General features: G+C 46.3%; 1 protein-coding gene across 2 annotated transcripts in view; it reads right to left on the bottom strand.

Moving 5' to 3' along the window:
- Positions 1-25,636, bottom strand: part of HAUS8 (HAUS augmin like complex subunit 8) — a 236,543-nt gene that overhangs the window by 11,980 nt on the left and 198,927 nt on the right. For both annotated transcript variants that reach the window (XM_040321242.1, XM_040321235.1), the window contains exon 8: positions 6,746-6,904. In XM_040321242.1, the coding sequence (XP_040177176.1) occupies positions 6,746-6,904 (159 nt within the window). The remainder of the gene's footprint in view (positions 1-6,745; positions 6,905-25,636) is intronic.

The following is a 25,636-nucleotide window of genomic DNA, read 5'->3' on the forward strand; positions in this document are numbered from 1 at the left end:
CCTCTGCCCAGCCCAACCCACCCAAGTGCAGTATCGATCGATCACTGTCACTTACAAAACACAAGACACATAACTGCATCGTTCGCAGAGACAGGCCTGATCTCGGCGATCGCTAACAGTTTTTTTTGGAAGCGTTTTCTACATTTTCCTTTCTATAGTCAGGTGCTTTTTTTTACCTGTGAATCATCACCAGTGTACGACTAAATTTAGAGTCCAAAATGGCAAAGCGAACGTACACTGATGACGAGGCCTACTTGTTCATGAGCATGACAGATAGTGAAGAGGAGGTCACGCATCTGGCTCAGAATACGAACCCGTTTACGACAGCGGCTCCATGTCAGATAGCTCGGACGACAGAGTTGTGGTCCCTGCTAAGGCCAGGCGTACCCGACCCCGTTCTGATGTTGAGCTGCAAGAACCGCAGGACCCTTGTATGGAGCAGAGAAGTACTAGCGCCGCTATTCCTTCTGGTAGATTGGCAAGCACCAGCGGCCTAGTACACCCTGGTCGTTCATCCAGCACTGCAGTAAGACGTGGTGACATGGCGAGTCTCATAAGTGCAATTCAAGCTGGCGAGGTGGCAAGCACAAGTAGTGTCCCGCTGCCACCAAGAAGAAGACAAAGACAGGCCCGTCGTGCCCATAGTGCCCTTCCTGCAGAATTCGCCTATCCTGATTGGGTCCCCACCACTTCTGCAGCACCCGTACTTCCCCCATTCACTGGCCAACCCGGTATTCAGGTGGATACAGCGAATTTTATGCCACTTGATTTTTATTCGCTGTATTTCACGGAAGATCTCTATATATCTATTGTGTACCAGAGTAATTTATATGCTGGTACCTACATCACCGCTAATCCCCAGACCCTCCTTGCCAAAGAATGGAAACCTCTTGAGGTTTCCGAATTTAAGACCTTTCTGGACCTTACCCTCAACATGGGCATACACCAATTTCCGGAATTGCGGATGTATTGGTCCACACATCCAATTGACCATATGCCCGTGTTCTCTGCTCACATGGCCAGGAAACGATACGAGGCGATCCTGCGGTTCCTGCATTTCAGTGACAATGCACTTTGTCGTCCACATGGAGACCCTGAATTTGACCGGCTCTACAAAATTCGGCCCCTCATAAACCATTTCAACGAACGTTTTGCAGCCTTGTTTAATCCCCAGCAAGTTGTCTGCGTTGACGAGTCCCTAATTAAATTTTCTGGCCGCTTGTCTTTCAAGCAGTACCTTCCCAGCAAGCGTGCCAGATACGGGGTCAAGCTCTATAAGCTCTGTGACAGGGCAACAGGCTACACATGGAGCTTTAGGGTTTATGAGGGCAAAGATAGTGAGGTAGAGCCGGAAGGATGCCCAGATTACATGGGGAGCGCTGGCAAGATCGTTTGGGACTTGGTGTCACCCTTATTGGGAAAGGGGTACCACTTGTATGTGGACAATTTTTACAGCAGCGTGCCACTTTTTAGTCACTTGTTTGATCGTCAGATTGGAGCATGTGGCACCGTGCGACCTAATCGCCGGGGCCATCTCAGAAGAAGGTAACTTGAGCACGTCTTTATATCGCAAGCCTACGGCTGGAAACACCATCCTCCACGCCAGTAGTGCTCACCCCAAATCCTTAGTCCAGAGCATACCGTTCGGACAGTATTTACGACTCAGAAGAAATTGCTCAGACGACCACAAATTCAAATCTGAGGCAGACCTTCTATATACAAGACTGAGATTAAGAGGATATAGTAAAACATGTCTGAAAAGAGCATTTGCCAAAGCCAACGGCAAATCAAGAAGTGACCTCTTATCACGTAGAAGTAAACCAACTAACCAAAACACTACCAGACTAATCACAACATATTCTAATCAACATGTAGAAATACGCAAAATAATACAGAAACACTGGCATCTATTAACATCTGACCAAGTGTTGGTAAAACACATTGGGCCAAGCCCCGAAATTACTTTTAGATGGGCTAGATCGATTCGTGACCGCTTGGTCACGAGTAAGTACAGTAGATCAAGTGACAAAAAGCGTGAGGTGCCCGGTCTCTATAGATGTGGGGAATGCAATTTTTGCAGGTTTTTGATAGTGGGTACCGACATACGACTCCCTAATGGACAAAAACATACAATTAGGCAACACATTACCTGTCAAACCAAGGAAGTGGTCTATCTAATCCAATGTAAATGTGGTAGCTTTTATGTCGGTAAAACGATAAGACCCTTTTGGAAACGGATCAAAGATCATACCTACTATGCAACCAACGGCCTACTGAATACCACCATGGGCCACCACACAGCATTTAGACATAAATACGAATCAGACGTGTTTAGGTTTACTGCTCTGGAGAGTGTATATGAGGACCCGCGAGGGGGCAATTTTGATCAGCGGGTCTTGCAATGTGAAACACGCTGGATTCACAAGCTACACGCCAATCAATTCCCAGGCCTCAATGATGCCCTAAGTTTTAAATCTTTTTTGACTGCTTAAAATTTGCAGCATCACTAATTACTATGCAAACATAATTATTTGCAAGTAGTCAACTTTTAAGCTCTCTGCCCCATCCTTCCCACAAATACCTCTATGACTAGCCCATTCTTTGACTTTGCTGTCTCTGTTCTATTAAAGAAACATGCTTATCCGTGTAGGATAATAAGGAATAATGTCCTATGCCCTTGATTGACACCTCAGAGTATATGGATGTCAACATATCTGGGGAAGTAGGATGACTTAGGTGAAGTCATTTAATACTATTGTTTTCTTTTGTTTGATTTGTTTTTTTTCTTTCAAACCATTGTATGTATATATACCTATGGATGCGGGATATAATAATCTGATCCCAATATCTTTAATCAGGGAACTGATATAGTATGTTAATATCTAGTTATTATAATACTTCAAAATTTCTGGTTTTAATTCTATTGATTGTCAACATGCAGCTGGGGCCTCACTTTCTACCATTGTCTGTTGTTACAGGACGATTTTCTGTCCTGCCTCCCATCTGCCATCTTGTGGTAATATACAATTACTGCGCTTACATTGGATTTTAGCTGTGCTTATAAACTTATGTTACATTGAAAATAAACTCTAGATGAATGGGCGTATCTGAGAAATTGTCAATGGGGACCTCCTGCTCTGCGCTTCTCTGTTGCTAATTATGTCCTTATGTGCTATTCTTAGGCTATAGAAACGGTATCTGTCTTTGAAGTTTGCCCATCTCTAACTATCTCTTCCCTTTAGGGCTGGTCTGCTGACATTACCCTGAGCTTCACTTTGATTGTGCTCGGCTGTAGGGGCTGGTGGGATTCGATATTGCGATCTATACCGCCCCGCCCACGGCCACGCCCAGCCCATTATGAATGACGGGGTGGGGTGGGGACCTACGGTCCCTTCGGCACCGCCCTCTGTAGCCACTCGCGCTCCCATTGGCCACACTGTGGCGCTCAATGGGCTGAGTTATTTTGGCCTGCACCAGCTGACCCTCTCCTCTCTGTTTATGCGCCGCTGCCTCCGGCGCGATTATTATGACGTCATCGCGTCTCCTCGACGTGAGACGTACTACTAACGAGTGCCTTTATAAAGCCACTCTCAGATGCCTCACTCGGCGCGGAGCACAGGCTGCTACCCCCCCGGGACATACCAAACCTCCACGGCTGTAAGGTATCTATCTCTCCCCATTCGGGCTTCTCTGTTAAAGGATTGCTGTGTGCTCGTTTTACCTCTGGTTTTGCCTGCTTGTCTCGCTCCCATTATGACTCTGGCTGTATTCTATACAGGCTTTCAACCCTCTGGTCTGCCCTTTACTGGACAGTGCAGTGTGGCTGCCTTGTGTCGGGATTTATTTATTTTTCCTCCAGGCTTTCTTCACCTGCTTTTTGCCTTACTGGTCCCGGTTGTGTTCTTCTGTTTTTACTTCCAGGTAAATGGGTTGCCTTTGTAATTTATATCTAGTTATTAAACTGTCTTTAACCCTTGCAAGGCTACACATGGCTTTATTTATTTATCCTCTTCTTTATTTTAGAACCTGCAATTTATTATCGCTGCGGTCTCCTTTCATCATTAGGAGATTTTCTTTTCTCCTCCCATTGGGGTAGGTCTCCCACTGCCCCATTTCTACCTGCTCAAGTTAATATATCATTATGCATATATAGACATATATATACATAAAGTACTTGCGCATATATACTCTGTGTCTATTTTTTGTTTATTTTTGTTCCAACAGCTTACCAACCTATCACATGGTATTTCTGTACCTGTGATCCCAATGATCCTTGATGGATGTGGATGGCCATCAACTTATTTGGTATTTCTTCGAGTCTCTTGTTGCATGTTGGCTCTCAATGTTTTAATGGATTATGTTTTTATGTTGTCTGTATGTTACAAGTTTATATTTCTTTTCAGACGTATGCAAGTAGCAATACCCTATTGTCATAAAATCTCAAAACTCGTCCTGAAGAAGCCGTAAGGCGAAACGCGTCGGCGAGATGAAAATATTGCTTAGGAATATGTATTTATGTACTTTTCTCAACATATTTTATTGAAATTTATTTGTATTTTTGTATTTGTTAATTAAATCTATATATTTTTTATAAACAAAAATGTCCCTGTGATTGCCTTTGAAAGTCCGCCATGTCACTACCTAGTGTAGTACAACCTTTTTTCTTGAACTACTATTTCGGATGTGGGCAAATGTGAGTGCCTATATGTTATTCCCCTCCCCTTTTTTCTTGAGCCACTTTTTAGTCACTTGTTTGATCGTCAGATTGGAGCATGTGGCACCGTGTGACCTAATCGCCGGGGCTTTCCCCAGCGGCTTGTAGATGCCCGTCTTAGGCTGGGGGCGAGAGCCTGCTGCAGATGTAAAAATTTGCTCGCTGTGAAGTGGCGGGACAATAGGAATGTTTTCGTTCTTGCCACCCTTCACGCAGACACGACAGTACAAATTCATACGGCGACTGGTGTTGTGGAGAAACCCCTCTGTGTCCACGAATATAACCAAAATATGGGAGGGGTGGACCTCAACGACCAGTTGATGGCGCCGTATCATATTGCCCGTAAGACGAGACGCTGGTACAAAAAAGTGTCTCTACATTTATTGACTCTACTGAATGCTTTTGTCTTATACAAAGCTTCAGGACGGAATGGATCCTTCCTTCAATTCCAGAGGGATATCATCACAGAACTCCTGTATCCAGGCGGTACTGTACCTCACCATCCCCTACCAAATGCAGTAAGCCGACTGCATGAGAGGCATTTTTCTTATGTCCTCAGGAGTACCCCTACCAACGAGCCCCCCAAAGAAGATGTCGTGTCTGTACCAAGCGCGGATTTAGGCGTGACACCCGTTATTTTTGTCCCCAATGTCCTGCCGATCCTGGTCTTTGTATTGGTGAATGTTTTGAACACTTCCACACACGAGTTAATTATTAGTGTAAAGTAAAACATTTCACAGGCTAGGCACACTTACACAGGGTCTCCCAAGATGCCATCGCATTTTGAGAGACCCAAACCTGGAACCGAAAAGTTGAAGTTACAGTTACAAAAAAAAGGGTTAAAAAAAAAGTAAAAAATAAAAAAAACAAAAATAGTTGTAGTTTTATTGTTCTCTCACTCTCCATTCTCTCTCTATTGTTCTGCTCTTTTTTACTCTATTCTGCAAAGTTTTATTGTTATGGTTTCTCATGCTTGCTTTTCAGGTATGTAATTTACTTTACTGTTTTCAGGTACGCCTAGCCCTAACTTTTTGGGAGCCTAGCCGCGTATGGGACCCCGAAAACCAATCACTACCTTCAAGATTTATAAGGACATACATTTTTGATTTCACTCACACAAATCTTGAAGGCAGTGCTTGGTTTTCGGGGCCCCGTACACGGCTAGGCTCCCAAAAAGTCCCACACATGTGGTATCCCCGTACTCCGGAGAAGCAGCAGAATGTATTTTGGGATGTAATTCCACATATGCCCATGGCATGTGTGAGAAATATATCATTTGGTGACAACGTTTTGTAATTTTTTTTTTTGGTCATTATTCAATGACTTGGGGCAAAAAAATTAAATATTTAATGGACTCAACATGCCTCTTAGCAAATAGCTTGGGGTGTCTCCTTTCCAAAATGGGGTCATTTGGGCGGGTTGTGTGCCATCTTGGCATTTTATGGCCTTCAAAACTGTGATAGGTAGTGAGGAGTGAAATCAAAAATGTATGCCCTTAGAAATCTTGAAGGCGGTGCTTGGTTTTCGGGCCCCCGTACGCGACTAGGCTCCCAAAAAACATGGCATGTGTGAGCAATATATATTTGTGGGAAGAAAAGAACGCAAATTTTGTTTCGGTACAACATTGCATGACCGCGCAATTACCAGTTAAAGCAGCGCAGTGCCAAATTGTAAAAACACCTTGGGTCTTTAGGCAGCATACTGTATTGGTCCGGTCTTTAAGTGGTTAAATACTGGTTGGGAAGATATTTTAAAGTTAGGGTTATGTGCTAAAATGTTAAACAGCTTTAAAGTCTACTCATATTCTGAAAGGATTTATGCTGTAAGCACATTTTTAACATACTTTTTTTTCTCTGGATATACTGTGCAAGTTCAATGCACCCTACTGCAAGAAAAAAAAAAAAATCTTGCCAACTAAGAGGGACAAAGTGTTCATATTTTCAGGTAAATGAATGAGGAACACTAAACACCCTAATTTAATCCTTATAATATTACACTAGACATATTATAGGATTTTAAAAGGAAAACTACCTGCTTTTCCAGCAAATCATCCAGCTGTATTTGACTTCTGGTCAGTGAGAGATCATGTTTTGACTGGTGCACTCTTTCTTGCAGCTGGTTCTTTTCCTCGGTTGCTAGTAAGAGGTTGTGCTCTGCCTTTTCTTCCAGGAGTGTAATGTTTTTCTCCATCTTAAATTACAAGAGTCAAAAAAAGCGATTAAATGTCAGTGTCTGTTCCACATGGGCAAATGGGAAAACCCTACTGGTACGAGGTGCAGCAGGGACCATGGTGATATGATCCACCTTACGTGGTGCAGTCCAAAACTGCACCAGTTGTAGGGTGTTATGACAAACATTAACCAGTGTCCATGATTCAGGGACCAGAGGAACCGAAAAATAGTATTTTTTTGTACTCACCGTAAAATCCCTTTCTCTGTCGTCCATGGACTGACACAGTTCCTCATATTTTGACAAGTGGGTTATTTGACTATTCACGGGAGAGGACTAGGCAGAAACATGTTAGATAATTAAATACATGTTTCTTTAACAGAGTTGAACAGCCCCACCCAGGGGGCGGTCCCTCCAGACATAACCCTCCTCCCTGCAGTATGCAGCCTCAGTTCGTAACAAGCAGTACAAACCTAAAAAGTAGGAGTGGGTGTTGTGTCTGTCTATGGACAACAGAGAAAAGGATTTTATGGCGAGTACAAAAAATCCTATTTTCTCTTATTGTCAATGGACGGACACAGCTCCTTAAATCTTTACAAGTGGGACGTCCCCAAGCAGTGTCAAAAACGAGGGGTGGGAACAGTATCAGTAAAACAATTTAACTTCACCCCAAAACAAGCAGAGCTCCTCAATGGAGGAGTTGCAACTTTAACCAGCCGCCTGCAAAACCTTGCGGCCGAAGGAAGCTGCACTCACATCAACCTTGTAAAATTTGGAAAAAAGTGTGAACGGACGACCAAGTTGCCGCCTTGCACACCTGTGAGACAGATGCTTGATGTCGGAAAACCCAAGAAGCACCAATTGTCACGAAAGTGCCGTGACCGGAAAGGGGGCACCCACCCCCTGAGAGCATAGGCCTGTATGATGGTCTGCCTGATGCACTGAGAAATGGTGGCTGGACGAGATCGCCAGGGCCTTTTGTGGACAGACACCGGCACAAAAGGCGTGGCAGATCTCCGAAACTGAGCTGTAGTAGGCAGGTACATCCGCAAAGCGCGTACCACGGCTTAAACATGAATCGCAACCTCCTTAGGATGCGCCGGTCAAGGACACAAGGAAAGGAAGTACAATGTCCTCGTTAAGGTGAAAGGCCGAAACCACCTTCGGAAGAAAGGAAGGTTGCGAGCGCAACACCGCCTTATCCTTATGGAGGTCCATGTATGGCGACTTGCAGGACAAGGCCGCCAACTCAGAAACACGTCTGACAGAAGTAATGGCCACTAAAAGGCCACCTTCTGAGATAGTGTCAAGAGAGGAACCTCTCTGTCTTCAAAAGGGAGATTTCTGAAGAACCTAGAGCACCAGATTCAAACCCCATGGGAGAAGAGGTGGTGTAAGAGGGGGAAGTATATGACGAACCCCCTGCACAAAGGTACCCACCAGAGAATGGGCCGCCAAAAGAACACAGCCAAGGCTTAAATCTGTCCCTTAATGGTGCTTAAGGCAAGTTTTTGATCCAGCCCAAGCTGTAAAATCAGCAGGACCCTGGAAACCTAATACGTCCGTAGCCGCCACCCCATCTCTTCGCACAAAGAGATGTAGGCCTTCCAGGTGCGATGGTAGATCTTACTGGAAGAAGACTTCCGTGCCCTTAGCATGGTTGAGATGACCGAGTCGGAAAGACCCTGGTCTCTTAATACCTGGCTTTCAAAAGCCATGCTGTTAAAGCCAGCGACAGTAAAGCAGGATGATGTATGGGACCTTGAGACAGAAGGTCCTCCCGCATTGGCAGCCGCCAGGGAGCATCTGCCACTAGGCGCACAAGATCGGCGTACCAAGGACGCCGAGGTCAATCTGCAGCGATTAGAATCATCGGGATCCCCTCGACCTCAATCTGCGGAGCAGCTGAGGAAGCAATTTCAATAGGGGAAAGGCATAAATTAGCCGATACTGACCCCCCACGGGGCCACCAACGCGTCTGCCCAGGGATATTTGGACCTGGCCACGAACCTCGACACCTTGCGGTTAAGGCGAGAGGCCAGGAGATCCATGTCCGGTGTGCCCCATTCTCCTGCAAGGGAGTTGAAACATCTCCGGATGCAATGACCAATCCCCCTGGTCCAGCATCTGGAGACTCAGGTAGTCCGCCTGCCAGTTTTCCATGCCCGGAATGTAGACGGCCGACAGAGCCGGCACACTTCTTTCCGCCCACCTTAGTATGTGAGCGACTTCGGACGCTGCAGCCGAGCTCCGTTTTCCCCCCTGATGGTTGACCCTGGGCTGACTGGACCCCCCCAGACGCCCCCAATTCCGTGAGGCTGACGTCCGTCGTAATCACCGTCCACTGGAAGGGAAGAAACGATTTCCCGGACCGAAGAGCCGGGGATCTCAGCCACCAATTGAGAGAGACTCCGACAATGTGGCTAACCTGAATCTGACGATCCAGGGACAAAGGAGATTTGTTCCACTTGGACAGTATCTCCTGCCAAAAAACGAGTGTGGAACTGGGCATAGGGTACCGCCTCGAAGTAGGTAACCATCAGGCCCAGAACTCGCATGTAAAAACGGAGAGATGACCATTTGCGAGATGCCAACATCCTCACTGCAGACTGAAGAGTCAGCCACTTCTCCAGGGGAAGAAAGACCTTAGCTTCCAAGGAGTCCAGAATCAACCCCAAGTACTCCAAATGCTGAGTCGGCACCAGGACCGACGCCTGAATGTTTAATACGCACCCGAATTCAAGGAGGGTCTGGCTGGCTATAAACACATCCACCTCTAATTCTGAGCCAGAAGCTGCTCTCAGAAGAAGATCATCTAAGGAGCCCACGATGGCAATGCCCCACTGTCTCAGCAAAGCTAAGATCGGTGCGAGCACAGTGGTGAAAAACTCTTGGTGCTGACGCTAGACGAAAAGGAAGGGCCACAAACTGATAGTGGACCTCCCCTATCGCGAAGCGCAGAAACCTCTGGTGACTTGCGCACATTGGGACATGCAAGTATGCATCCTTGATGACCAAGGACGCTGGAAAGTCCCCCGGATGGAGCACAGCTACCACTGAAATGAATGGATTCCAAGCCAAACTTCGGTACCATAAACAAGGGACTCGGCAAGTCCTGCACTGCCACTTGCAGGGCAGACTGACGAGCCGGGAGGAGAGGGAGAATTGAGGGAAAGAATCTGTTTGGTGGAGAAGAAAGAAACTCTATATTGTACCCCGAAGAAATCACCTCGCAGACCCACTGGTCAGGGAGGTCTACCGAGCTTTGAACCTGCGAAGCCTTCCCCACCAATGAGTCGGGCGGGGGCAAGACTTCATGCATTGGCGGATTTTGGTGCCGGCTTGTTCGCCCTACGCACTTAGGGATGGATCCGTCCCCCAGCAGAGCCTTTATCGGCCTGAGAGGGTTTACCCGTGGGCCCTAACTGATGAAAAATACCGCTTCTGAGTGGGAAAAGAAGGACCTGGCTAACAGCGGGGCTCCTTCCCCCTGGTGGTCTGAGGGAGGAGAGTGCTATTACCCCCAGTGACATCCTTAAAAATGTCATCCAGCAAGACACCAAAAAGCCTCCCACCTTTGAAGGGTAAATCTGCCAGGGCTTTTTTGGATGCTGTCAGCCGACCAGCATTCCAGCCAAAGGGACATCAAAGGGGCTGCATCCAGTGTAGCATCACAGACATATACAAATCCCTGGACCAACTGGTCGGTCAGTCTAACAAATTCGGGAGGGAGCTGGTGCTCCTCCACAGTCTGGTGCAAAACATTTGCCCATTCAGTGAGTGTCTGACACACCAAGAACCAGAGACCTGACAGCCAGGTACTGGCCCGAGTCAGAGCAGTGGGGGGAGGGGGCACTTTTCACCCCCCCTTATGCCCGCACGCTGCTCCAACAAAATGTCCATGGGAACCGCAGGTGCAGGAGCAACAGCTGCCACCTCTGGCATGTTTGGGGAAGAAGAACCAGACACTGACTCCATAACCAGGCAGCCCTCAGGGACCCATTCAAAACCTGAATAAAGCCCACCCTCCTTGCTGCGCTGACCGGGGGTTACCCAGGGGACCCACCAACCACAAGATACAGCGTGTGTGTGTGTGAGGAAAAAAGATGTGAGGTAAAGCTGTGATGTAAAATCATGAGGAAATCTGTGCTACGCGCAGTAGAAGTCAGTACTAGAGGCCAAAACCACCTCCAAAATGGCCGCCGGACACCTCAGATAGAGCAGGGAACGGTCACAGTAAAATGGCCAAAAAACAATAGTAAGCTGTGCCATAGCGCGACCACAACAAAATGGCCGCCAATGGGATTTCACAATGATAACAGCAGACTACAAAAAAATTGCGCCGCACCGCCAGAATGGCGGCAAAACGCTGCAATGAGGATGGGAAGGCATAATGAGGCCTTTGAGTCACACAGGCTCAGACACCCCACAGTCCCTTGGTGGGAAAGGGAGCCCCCCCCACAGGTCCACCCGGTAGCAGCAGTAGAGGGAAATATGGCAGAGAGCAGGGAAGGGAGGATAGGACTCCCGAACCCCAGGTATGCTCAGCCGTACCGACCCGCCGAGGACTGTACTTACCCTTTCATGCGAGGACCCACTGACACATTCCTGACAGGCATACAACCGCTTTGGAGTAGCTGTCGGCCCGGTCCATTGTGAGTGAGACAACACCACAGCCCAGTCATATGTGGACCCTGGAGCAAAAGCTCACCGGCCACCCCAGGAGTCATGGGATATGTCGTGGCAGACCCAGCCTCTTTGCAAAGGTGTGCTCACGCTCGCTGGCTGGACTGAGGAGACTACAAGGATCTATATATCCAGCCTGTCTCTCAGCTGTTGATAGAAGATTCTCAAAGTAAAGAAAAGAAAAAGAAAAATGTCCTCAGGGCGCTGGGCCAAAAGGGAGCCATACGTCCTTCTCCTTTGCTAGGCAGAAAAAAACTGAGGCTGCATACTGCAGGGAGGAGATTTATGTCTGAAGGGACTGCCCCCTGGGCGGGGCTGTTCAACTCTGTTAAAGTAACATGTATTTAATTATCTAACATGTTTCTGCCTAGTCCTTTCCTGTGAACAGGAACATAACCCACTTGTAAAGATTTAAGGAGCTGTGTCGGTCCATGGACGATAAGAGAAACAATGTTTACTGGGGATTCTGTGTGATCTCCCTGTAGAAGAGATCCCAATGCAGGCCATAGCTGGGGCATCATTTCAGGCCTGAATACTACGACACTGGACTTTCCACTCTGAAGGAGTCTATAGCCCAAATGGGAGACACTCTTTGAATGGGAAAATATACTTTTCACATAGGGGTAGCTTCAGTAAATTTGTCAAGTTATGGACCCCATGGTTAGACACGCCGGGCCTAGCACCGGTTGACCCGGTAATGGATTGTCTGATCATTGGCCAGGGATGAGTAGTATATTTGATTTGATGATGCATTTGGGAAGTAGGGTATATTATATATATATATATATATATATATATATATATATATATATATATATATATATATATATATATATATATATATATATATATATATATATATATATATATATATATATATATATATATATATATATATATATATATATATATATCTCCGAAATACATGCATGTATCTATGTGTTTGGCTTTTTATGGGTTAACTGTTATTTAATGCCACGTTATCCATATGATTTAAAAATTATCATGTATTACCATGTTACATATGTTCTGGATTTAATGTAATGCTGCCACTAATTGTCAATAAAGTTCATTTTGCAAGTCAGGGTCTGAACATATTAAATTTGAGATCCAGTCAACAATAGCAGCACTAACAAAATTGCATCTCCACTCAAACTGTTTTTTTTTTTTTTAAATCAGAAACAAGTTTATTGTATAAGAGTAGAAATACAATCACATAAGTAAGTACACACATACAGATCAGAATTATTTGCATTTACAGGGGAAAAAATCAGGGTATAAATTTATACTAGCATATATAAACTTTTTCCCTCGATCAATGCTAACGTATCTAACTGGCAAACCTGCCATCAGATACATGAATGGAACCAATAGAAGAAAATGTTATATTTTAAAGTGCTGCATTGCATACAACCTCACCCTAAACAAAAAAATGTAGTCTGACTGTGTACGGCAGTATTAACCGGTAGCCTCAGGAGGCAAGAAAAAATCTAATCAAACTGGATTTAGAGAAAAAAGAAAAGAAGGTAAAATAGAAAAGTAAAAGAGAGTAAAGGAGAAGAAAGAGAAGAAAAGAAAGGAAGCAAGATTTTTGCTGAAAATCATGGACCACCATCATATACCCAGCATTTCTCCAATTTCCCCAATAAATATTGCATCATGCCTCACTCTTCCCCCCCATCCACAACACTGACTCAAACTGTTTTAATAGAGCAGTCTAATTTGTAATGCTTCAACGGATTTCCTATTTATTTGTATGTGCGCCTGGTCAGAGCAAAAAGTGTCTGGCTAGTGCTGGATACACACTATACAACTTTCGTTGTTCGATTTCCTTAGATTTACGTTCAACTATGTAGTACAAGGTCCTGCCTGATTGCATACAAATTGAAAGTGTTTAGGTTTGACCTCATATTGTATGGTTTTGGTAAATCTAAAGGAAAAATCTAAAGAAAATTGTATAGTGTGTATCCACACTTAGCCATAAGTCCCCCATAGATGACTCACGTTTCTGGCCAATTTCTGATGAAGTGTGCAAAAACTGAGCTGTGGGTGGCCCTGCAAAAGCCCCACCCAGCTTGACAAAAAGGTCAGTTTAAAAATTGACTTAGTCAAATGGAAAAATGATTGGCCTAAAAGTGACTAATTCTTAACAGACGCAGTAAAAGTGACTGTTCTGGTGTATTCAGGCATCCCCCTCAGCTGCTCAAAATGTTGGCAGTGGAGATTCCTCCATTCACCCTCTCGTTCAGCCCACAGGCTGAACGAGAACAAACAAAAAACAAAAAAAGAGATTTTTAATACAGCTTACCTGTAAAATCTTTTTCTTGGAGTACATCACGGGACACAGAGCAGCATATTCATTACTATATGGGTTATATGGAGTACCTTCAGGTGATGGACACTGGCAATCTCAAAAACAGGAAGTGCCCCTCCCTATATAACCCCCTCCCATAGGAGGAGTACCTCAGTTTTGTAGCAAGCAGTATGCCTCCCAAAATGGTCCCCAAAAGAGGGGTGGGAGCTCTGTGTCCCGTGATGTACTCCAAGAAAAAGATTTTACAGGTAAGCTGTATTAAAAATCTCTTTTTCTTTATCGTACATCACGGGACACAGAGCAGCATATTCATTACTATATGGGATGTCCCAAAGCAATGCTTACAATGAGGGGAGGGAGAACATCTTCCCAAGACAAAAGGATTTAATTTAGAGATATACTCAAATCATAATAAATCCAACTTGGTTGAGAAAAAAAAATTTTAAATTTTAAATTTAACTCAAAAGGGAGCCCCCGGAATCCGAGGGTCTCAAACTGCAGCCTGCAGCACTGCCTGCCCAAAGGCTGTATCAGTATTCCTTCTTACGTCCAACTGGTAGAATTTTGTAAACGTGTGGACAGAAGACCAGGTTGCCGCCTTGCAAACTTGAGCCATAGAGATCTGGTGGTGTGCTGCCCAGGAGGCGCCCATGGCCCTAGTAGAATGAGCCTTTAATGATAACGGAGGAGGCAACCCTTTCAAGCCGTAGGCCTGAGTGATTAACTGTTTAATCCACTTCGAGATGGTGGATTTTGCAGCTGCCTGCCCCTTCTTGGGCCCATCCGGTAATATGAACACCACATCTGTTTTCCGGATCTTCTCTGTAGCTTTAAGATAGGCCTTCATGGCCCTGACAATATCCAAGGTATGCAGCAACCCTTCCTTTCTGGAAGTAGGTTTAGGAAAGAAGGTCCTTATGCCAAATAAGATATGGTTCCTTACAGGATAAGGCTGCCAGTTCCGATACTCTTCTGGCGGAAACTATGGCGACCAAAAATACTAACTTCCTTGTCAGTAAAACCAAAGGAATTTCAGCCAACGGCTCAAAAGGTTGTTTCTGTAAACTTGACAGAACAAGATTTAAATCCCACGGACAAAGCGGGGATTTAACTGGAGGATTAATACGTAAGACCCCCTGCATGAAGGTCTTAACCAGCGAGTGGGTGGCCAGCGGCCGCTGAAACCACACTGACAAAGCTGAAATCTGTCCCTTGATAGTGCTTAATGCCAGTCCTTTATCCACTCCTAGCTGGAGAAAACTCAATACTCTATCGATGGTAAACTTACGAGAAAGCCATAGCTTGGACTCACACCAGCCTACATAGGCCTTCCAGACCCTGTAATAAATCACCCTAGAGACCGGTTTCCTGGCTCTGATTAGGGTAGAGATTACCTTCTGAGACAGACCTCTACCCCTGAGAATCAGGGATTCAGCCTCCAGGCCGTCAAATTTAGATGCCGTAAGGCAGGGTGGAGGATCGGACCTTGCGATAGCAGGTCTGGCCGTAGAGGAAGAGTCCAAGGGTCTCCCACTACCATCTTTAGGATTAGTGAATACCATGCCCTTCTGGGCCATGCTGGAGCTACCAGGATGACTGGTATGTGCTCCACCCTGATCCTGCGCAGCAGGCGGGGTAGTAACTGGAGCGGGGGAAAAGCATAAAGAAGTTTGAACTGATGCCAAGGGCAAACCAGCGCATCGGTTCCGCAGGCCATCGGATCCCTTGAGCGGGATATGAACCTGTCTAGCTTCTTGTTGAGTCTTGATGCCATGACGTCCACGTCCGGCACTCCCCATCTCTGGCAGAGTGCCTGAAAGACCTGTGGATGTAGAGACCATTCCCCCGGCAACAGAGTCTGGCGACTTAAAAAGTCCGCCTGAAGGTTGTCCACTCCTGGAATGAATATTGCCGATATGCAGGGCACATGAGCTTCTGCCCATAGGAGAATCAAGCTCACCTCTCTGAGCGGCTTGACTCTTGGTTCCCCCTTGGTGATTTATGTATGCCACTGCCGTGGCATTGTCCGATTGAATTCTCACCGGGAACCCCTGCAACTTGGACGTCCAAGCCCTGAGGGCTAGTCGAGCAGCTCTGAGCTCCAAGATGTTGATGGGCAACTGCTTCTCTGGCTTTGCCCAAGTGCCTTGGCGAGTGCAACCATCCAAAATTGCTCCCCAGCCTGTCAGGCTGGCGTCTGTGGTTACTATCTTCCAAGCCACTGGGCTGAAAGACTTCCCCTTCAGTAGATTCTGAGGGTCTAACCACCAACACAGACTTTGTCGGACTCTTGATGAGAGCGGCAAACGGATATCTAAGGCCTGTGGCCTCCTGCTCCATGCTGACAGGATGGCTGCCTGCAGGATGCGAGTGTGGCTCTGGGCGTACGGTACCGCCTCGAATGTGGCCACCATCTTGCCTAGTAACCGCATACATAGGCGAACAGTTGGTTCCTTCTTGCTTAGAACCAGTAGGATTAATTCCTTGATGGCTTTGACTTTTATCAGAGGCAGAAACACCCTCTGTTGTTCTGTGTCTAATCTCATGCCGAGATATTCCAACTGCCTTGTGGGCTGGAATGCTGATTTTTCTCGATTTAGGACCCAGCCGAACCTTTCGAGGTACTGAACTGTGAGGGCCACTGCTCGTTCCAAGCCAGGAGACGAGTGATCTATGACTAGGAGGTCATCCAGGTATGCTAGGATCGTGACCCCTTGGATCCTTAGATTGGCTAGGATTGGAGCTAGGACCTTCGTAAACACCCGGGGGGCCGTAGCCAACCCGAAGGGAAGCGCCATGAATTGGAAATGACGTAGAGCCACCGAGAAGCGTAGAAATCTTTGATGTGGCTGGTAAACTGGAACATGAAGGTAAGCATCCTTTATGTCTATGGATGCCATAAAATCGTCCTTCTGAAGTGCGGCAACTGCTGACCGCACGGATTCCATCCGAAATGAGCGGACCTTTAGGTATGCATTCACCATTTTTAAGTCCAAAATTGGCCTGACATCGCCGTTGGGCTTTGGGATGATGAATAGGTTGGAGTAGAAACCTAGCCCCTGTTCTTGGACTGGTACCTCTACTATTACCTCCTGAGAGAGTAGATGGTTCAATGCCGCTATTAATGCGGCTCCCTTCTTCGGATCGTTTGGTACTCTTGACTCCTGAAAATGAGGAGGAGGAAACTTTAGGAAGTCTAGTTTGTAGCCTGTAGCCACGGAGGACCGTACCCATCTGTCGGGAATGCTGGTCTCCCAAACCTCTGCAAAGAGACGCAGTCTTCCCCCCACCTTCGAGGGTGGGGGCGCCCCTTCATAAGGCCGGCTTGGGGGCTGGCTTTGCTGGCTTGCGAAACCACTGCTTCTTGCCTGCGACGGCCTGTCCCTGCGACTTGTTAAAATTTGATCTTGCAGGAGGCCGCCGATACTGTTTGGTATTGGAAGGCCCCTGCCCAGGGGAGTACTGTCGTTTAAACGCAGGCCCCCGAAACTTCTTCTTGGTGGGCAAAAGAGTACTTTTTCCGCTTGAAATGGTCTGGATGTATTTGTCCAGGTCTTCTCCGAAGAGTCGTCCTCCATGGAAGGGGAACCCTACCAGGAGCTTCTTGCATGGGGGCTCTGCCTCCCAGCTCTTTAACCATAAGAGTCTTCTCATATGGATAAGGGATAACGATAAACGTGACGCTTGCTGGATAGAATCCTTAATCGCATCTACCGTAAAGCGTATGGCCCTAGGGACGTCCGAAAATTCTTCTGCCTGCTGGGCAGGAATAAGTTTAAGCATCTGCTTAGCTTGATCCGATAATGCTTGTGCAACCCCAATTGCAGCCACAGCTGGCTGCACTACTGCCCTTGCAGTAGTGAAGGAGGTTTTAAGTAGCGTTTCCAAGCGTTTATCAACCGGATCCTTGAACACCTGTATGTTTTCTACAGGGCATGTTAAAGATTTGTTAACACATGAGATGGCCGCGTCTACAGCCGGGGCTGCCCATCTCTTGGAAAATTTCTCTTCCATAGGATATAAGGCAGAGAATCTTTTTGGTGGTACAAAGATTCTATCTGGCTTGGCCCAATCTTGGAACATAACTTCCTCTAGTAGAGGATGGATCGGAAAAACCGCATTGGTTTGAGGCGCTCTTAGTGAGCCCAAAGCTGAGACCGTTGATACTTGGAGATCTGGTACTGGCAAGTTGAACGTCCTATGGACCAAGTCTGTTAAAACTTGAACCCACCAGCTCTCCCTTTGGGAGGCTGCGCCAGACTCCTCCGTACCCGGATCCTCGATCCCTGAACCTACTTGGTCCTTGTCCAAGAGGTCTTCCAATTCCCCTGCGTAAGGGACCTCCTCATCTGAGGGTTCACGCTCGGGCGACGGAGATCTATTCCGTTTTCTGCCCCGCATAGCCTTGGCTATCATTTTTTCCATTCTTTTTTCCATCTCCTTTAGAGAGGTGGACAGTACCTCGTCCGTGACCACCCTAGGGTTGGACTGACCCGTGCCAGCTCCAGCCCCAGATCTCGATGGTCCCACCAAGGCTCCCTCTGGGGAAAGTAGCGGTATGACTTTGTCCGAGACCTCAGACCCTCTGGGGGAATCCCCACCTCTTGTACCCTCTGAACCAGATGCCATGGTACAATACCGAGGTACGCCCGCTACTTAACGGTGTTTGGGAAAATAAATAGTCGTTGCCCAAAAACCTTTCTGGGGGAAAAAATGTCTTCCTTATTAATTTGTTTTTTTTTTTTGTTTGTTTTTTTAAACCAAAGAAAGAAAAACCATTCTGTCCCCCTTTAGTAGTATTTGCCAAAAAAAACTGCTGAAAAAGAAACCCTATCTCTAGGGTAAAAGACAGTCTTTTTGAAGACTGTAATACTCTTCTTTGGCCACTGTGTGTCCTCGGCGCCCCACTCTGCCGCTCTGGTCCTTCCTCTCTCAGTTCCAACACTTCACTGAGCTGGGAACTTTTTGGAAGGGCCGCCCCTTCCTTTTACCTACAGGCCCGCCCTTCCCCTGTCAGAAAACGGCGCGAAATTGCGCCCATATCACGGGGACGCGCGCGCGCGCGCGCCCGCGGAGGGGGGGCCACACGAGGAGGTCAGAGGCTGATCCTGCCGTCCAGGCCAGGATCCACAGAGCGGCACTTTTTTCCTGCAGCAACCGCCTGGACCTCTCTGAGCAGGCTTGCAGGTAGGAGCATTCACTCCCTTTTACATAAGAAACCTCAGTAGATTCCCAGGGGCTTCTCTTAGAGAGAATTGTCACTATACACACAGGCCCTTTTTCAATGCTTCCTAGCACCAGTTGCAATACTACCAGGGAGGTCACGATTATGGGGAATATATACATACAGAGTCATCCTATCCTAAGATATGTGACTCACCTTGCCAGATGCAGCGCATAAACCATAGGCATGTCCCACTGTGACCTTCCCCCAGAAAAAACCTGCTGCGAACCAAGTTCCGCAAGTTTCCCCTTCACTTACCTGCTCCATGCCGCAGGACTTTGCACAGCAAGAGGTCCAATCTTCCCCCATCTCCGTGGGGCGTCTAGACCTTCAGGCCCTGGGTTCCTATGAAGGATCCACTGTCCTGGGCCCATATAGCACCCTGGCAACAGAAACATTAGGCCCCCAAAGGTTTCTAAGTTCTGGGCCCAGAGTCCAGCTCTCTGTGACAGAAAGCATTATGGGCTATACCCCAATGGTTTGGGGTCCGGTTACTGACCACTTTAGCACTGAGGCCTTTGGACAGAACCGGTTAGCCCACCTTAATCCCAAGGATGTGGAGGCAAGCTAAACCATGACCAACACCTAAGACACTGGCGTAAAAAACTGAGGTACTCCTCCTATGGGAGGGGGTTATATAGGGAGGGGCACTTCCTGTTTTTGAGATTGCCAGTGTCCATCACCTGAAGGTACTCCATATAACCCATATAGTTAGCTTACCTGTAAAATCCTTTTCTTGTAGTACACCACGGGACACAGTTAGTTATTACATAATGGGTTATGGGTCACCAGTGGTGATTAGACACTGGCACAACCAATCGAAGACAGTTCCCCTCCATATAACCCCTCCCATCAGGGAAGTAGCTCAGTTTTGTAGCAAAGCAGTAAGGTTCCCAAGGATAGGGGGGGAACCTCTGTGTTCCGTGGTGTACTCCAAGAAAAGGATTTTACAGGCAAGCCGTTATAAAAATCCTGTTTTCTTTATCGTACACCACGGGACACAGAGCCAGTCATTACATAATGGGACGCCCCAGAGCAATGCTCAATGAAGTGTGGGAGACACAGATCAAGCAGGCCGCTTACGGACAAGAAGCCCTATATTGCTGCCTGCAGCACACTACGCCCAAAGGCAGCATCCTCATGTCCTTTCACATCTACTTGATAGAATTTGGAAAATGTATGGACTGAAGACCAAGTTGCAGCTTTACAGATCTGAGCCATCGAAGCCTGGTGATGCACTGCCCATGAAGCACTTATTGCCCTGGTAGAGTGCGCCTTAACAGAAAAAGGAGGAATCCTGTTCTTTAAACCATAAGCATGAATAATTACTTGTCGAAACCAACGAGAAATGGTGGATCTTGATGCTGCTTGTCCCTTCTATGAAGATATCTATAATAGAATAGGAAATACCATAGTAATAAAGTAGTAAGAGTAACAGGTGCCGTTGCGCCGCCTGTTCTCTCTTATAAAAGGCGCTTTCAGCGCCCTAATGCGCTCCACGCAGGAACACATGCAGCCTGTGCGATGGAAGCACACTACTAAAATATCATATATACCCCTACTACCACTGTGACTCATCCAGTGCCATATGTTTCTGCTTTAGGGATTAGCTCTGGCAGTTGGGGGTCGAGCTTTCTCGTCGTCCCCGGGAGCTGCGATGTGTATCGGGACCTCCCCTTCCCCTGTGGGGAGCGGGTGGTCGTTGCGTGTCGACGCCACGCTCACATGTTCGGCGGGTGACGTCATTTGTGATGTTGCACCGCTGACATGGCTGTCCATCTATGTTCACCACGGGAGAGGTTTGAGCGCCAAACGCCGAGCACACTATGTTGCTCAGGCGGTGACGCCGCCCTCCCTCTATGACACTGCGTGGCGTTGATGGTCACCATTGGCTCACGGCTGTTATATATAACTCACCTGCACTGTGCCAACGCTTTAGGGCAGGGATATGCAATTAGCGGACCTCCAGCTGTTGCAAAACTACAAGTCCCATCATGCCTCTGCCTCTGGGTGTCATGCTTGTGGCTGTCAGAGTCTTGCTATGCCTCATGGGATTTGTAGTTCTGCAACAGCTGGAGGTCCGCTAATTGCCTATCCCTGCTTTAGGTTGTTTTACTTCCATGACACTTTGCACCTCCTGGAACAATTCCTCTTATATACCCTTGCAGGTACTTATGGTCTAATCTTTATATCATTATGTTTACAATCCCACCTTGGCTTATATTTATGTTCCACCTGACATGCCAATACACGTTTTTACTCACATGTCATTTTTTATTCACATTACCTTAAATTTCACCCAGTTTATCAGCTGTGCACCAACTCATTATTAACCTCTTCCCAACCGCTCCATAGACAAAAGACGTCTACAGAGCGGTTGAGTTATTCCGGGACGACGTCCCTGGGACGTCCTCCCAGAATCCAGAATCCCCTGCGGCGCGCTCCCAGAATCATCTGTGAGCGCCGGGTCTAGAAGACCCGGCGCATCACAGATCGCGGTAAATCGCCGCTGATAGCGGCGGTTTACCACGTGATCGCTCCGTCAAATGACGGAGCGATCACTTGTAAACAAACCGGCGTCATGTAATGACGCCGGTTCCTCCCTCTCCTCTCTGTACCGATCGGTACAGTGTGAGAGGAGGGGGGGGGAGCGCGGGGTGTCAGCAGCTGCTGTGGGATGGATCTGTGACAAATGCAGTCACAGATCCATCCATCCCTCCCTGTGCAATACTCTGCAGTACCATCAATATTCTGCAATACCCCCCACACTCTGCAATACCCCCAATACTCCGCAATACCTGCTAATATGACAGAAACGAGAATTTTTTTTTATTTTTACAGAATTTTCAGTGTTTTTTCTTTTATAGCGCAAAAAATAAAAAACCCAGAGGTGATCAAATACCACCAAAAGAAAGCTCTATTTGTGGGAAAAAAAGGACAAAAATTTCAAATGGGCACAATGTTGTATGACTGAGTTATTGTCATTCAAATTGTGAGAGCACCGAAAGCTGAAAATTGGTCTGGTGAGGAAGGAAGTTTAAGTGTCCAGTGGTCAAGAGGTTAATTTACTTACTTCCACAGATACCTCTGGGTTTTATCATATAATGAACTATATACAACTATACTCACTACAGCTGATATTGGTTATCCAATTTTTATACTTCCCACCGTGCCTTAGGTGTTACCGTCTCAGCTCCTGGGGAAGATGTCTTCTATAGCTGCCCCCTACCTTCAATAACAACCTACTATCTTACCCATATATTACAAATAGGCAAGAGTGATTGGGACCTTATTTGTTCCCCCTCTTTCTTCTATGCTCCATATGCTCTTTATAGCTATTTACTACTTAATTACTATGGCATGTCTTATTCTATTATAGATACCTTCATACTGTGTATCTGCTCCTGGCGAGTGTTAAAGTGAACACGGAACGCGTAGAGCCTTCCTATGATGATCTGTCACAGTGTATATGTTCAATATCTGTATTTGAATATTCTATTTTAATGAACCAATATATTATTACCCTCTTGTTTATATGTTACCACTACAAAGTTGGTCCACATATCAAAGACTCATTACTATGTATGCTACCTTGAGATAAATATGTACAATCATGTATTCTCTAGATTTTATGTACTGAGACCTACTATCACTATACATTACCATGTGTGTTATGTTGGACTAATCATGTACTATTATGTAATATCTAGATTGTAATTATTGAGACCCATTAGTATTACCATACAATTGTATCATGTATATGTTATGCCCTCTTTGTTTTAATAAAACAATGTTCATTATATTTGGTTCATATAATTCAGTAGTGTGCTTCAATTAAAGTCCCACCTTTTAGAATATGGCGAATAGGATCAAAAGGTTGCCTTTGCAACACTGACAATACCAAATTCAAATCCCATGGGCACAAGGGAGACTTGACTGGCGGAATGATCTGCAGTACCCCCTGAATGAAAGCACGAACTAGGGAATGAGATGTCAGCAGTCTTTGAAAAAAGACTGATAGAGCCGATATTTGACTCTTGATGGTACCAAGGGCTAATTTCATATCCACTCCTAATTGGCAGAAGGCGAGAATCCTACTTATGTCATACTTCTGTGGATTCCATTTCTTGGTTTCACACCAGGAAACATATACCTTCCAGACTCTATAGTACAGTGATGGCGAACCTTTTTGAGCCCGAGTGCCCAAACCGCGACACAAGAGCAATTTATTTCTTGCAAAGTGCCAACACAGAATTAAACCTTCCAGCGGCTCTGTACAGAGGTTGGGACTTATCTAAATGAGCCCCAAGGGACTAGAAATGGACGATTCTGCCAGATTCGCTCAGACTGCAGGGATTAGGAATGCATTGTGCAACATACACTGACCATTACACTCACCTACCTGACCATTACACTCACCTACCTGACCATTACACTCACCTACCTGACCATTACACTCACCTACCTGACCATTACACTCACCTACCTGACCATTACACTCACCTACCTGACCATTACACTCACCTACCTGACCATTACACTCACCTACCTGACCATTACACTCACCTACCTGACCATTACACTCACCTACCTGACCATTACACTCACCTACCTGACCATTACACTCACCTACCTGACCATAACACTCACTTACCTGACCATAACACTCACTTACCTGACCATTACACTCACTTACCTGACCATTACACTCACTTACCTGACCATTACACTCACCTACCTGACCATTACACTCACCTACCTGACCATTACACTCACCTACCTGACCATAACACTCACCTACCTGACCATAACACTCACTTACCTGACCATAACACTCACTTACCTGACCATTACACTCACTTACCTGACCATTACACCCACCTACCTGACCATTACACTCACTTACCTGACCATAACACTCACTTACCTGACCATTACACTCACCTACCTGACCATTACACTCACCTACCTGACCATAACACTCACTTACCTGACCATAACACTCACTTACCTGACCATTACACTCACTTACCTGACCATTACACCCACCTACCTGACCATTACACTCACTTACCTGACCATAACACTCACTTACCTGACCATTACACTCACTTACCTGACCATTACACTCACTTACCTGACCATTACACTCACTTACCTGACCATTACACTCACTTACCTGACCATAACACTCACTTACCTGACCATTACACTCACTTACCTGACCATTACACTCACTTACCTGACCATTACACTCACTTACCTGACCATTACACTCACTTACCTGACCATTACACTCACTTACCTGACCATTACACTCACTTACCTGACCATTACACTCACCTACCCGACCATTACACTCACCTACCCGACTATTACACTCACCTACCTGACACATGCAATGACACCAATAATGAGGCACAATGTTTTCCAATGACACCAATAATGAGGCACAATGTTCCCTAATGACACCAATAATGAGGCACAATGACACCAATAATGAGGCACAATGACACCAATAATGAGGCAATGACACCAATAATGAGGCACAATGTTCCCTAATGACACCAATAATGAGGCACAATGACACCAATAATGACAAAAAATGGGAGAGCACAATGTTTTCCAATGACACCAATAATGAGGCAATGACACCAATAATGAGGCACAATGACACCAATAATGAGGCAATGACACCAATAATGAGGCAATGACACCAATAATGAGGCACAATGACACCAATGACGACAACAATGATGGGGCACAATGTTTCCTAATGAAACCAATAATGAGGCACAATGACACCAATGATGACACATGTTTCCCAATGACAGTAATGAGGCTGTTCTTTTTGCACAATTGATTATTTGCTGAGCTAGCACCTGATATCTGAGAGTGGGGCAGGCTTAGGACTAACAAGATAACTGTACCGTACACTGCACATTAACTCCTGTCTCCCAGTGTCTGACCTTGCTCCAGCAGCTCATTATTCCCGCCGAAAGGCTCCTCTGATTCCAGCCGTGTGTGCTCCCAGTCACGTCACCGCTGATTTGTGCGGTGTGGATGAGACAGCTTCTTTGATTGGATCAGAGTGCGTGCGCACACACGCACGCACATCACTCCCGGGAGTTTCTTCTTTGTCACTCCCACTCAGACACGTCATCAATAGCCCTAGAGAACTGTGGGAGTTGTAGTTTGCGGTGCGGTGGGGACAAATGGATTTTAGTGTGTTCTTTTCAATTTTTCATGGCGTGTGGCGTGCCCACCGAAACAGCTTGCCGTGCCAGGAGCGGCACGCGTGCCACGCGTTCGCCATCACTGCTATAGTAGATAAACCTGGAGGCTGACTTTCTAGCATTGAGAATAGAAAGCACTGGACCCGAGTTCCCTTGTTTCTTCAAAATGTGGGTCTCAGTAGCCAGACCGTCAAATTTAGCTTTTGTAAGGAAGAAGGATGGAACACTGGACCCACTTTATTTTTTACACAATTTTCTTAACATAACTCCAAATAATCTTCCATAGTCTTATT

Source organism: Rana temporaria, chromosome 1, assembly GCF_905171775.1.
Source record: "Rana temporaria chromosome 1, aRanTem1.1, whole genome shotgun sequence".
Classification (NCBI taxonomy): domain Eukaryota; kingdom Metazoa; phylum Chordata; class Amphibia; order Anura; family Ranidae; genus Rana; species Rana temporaria.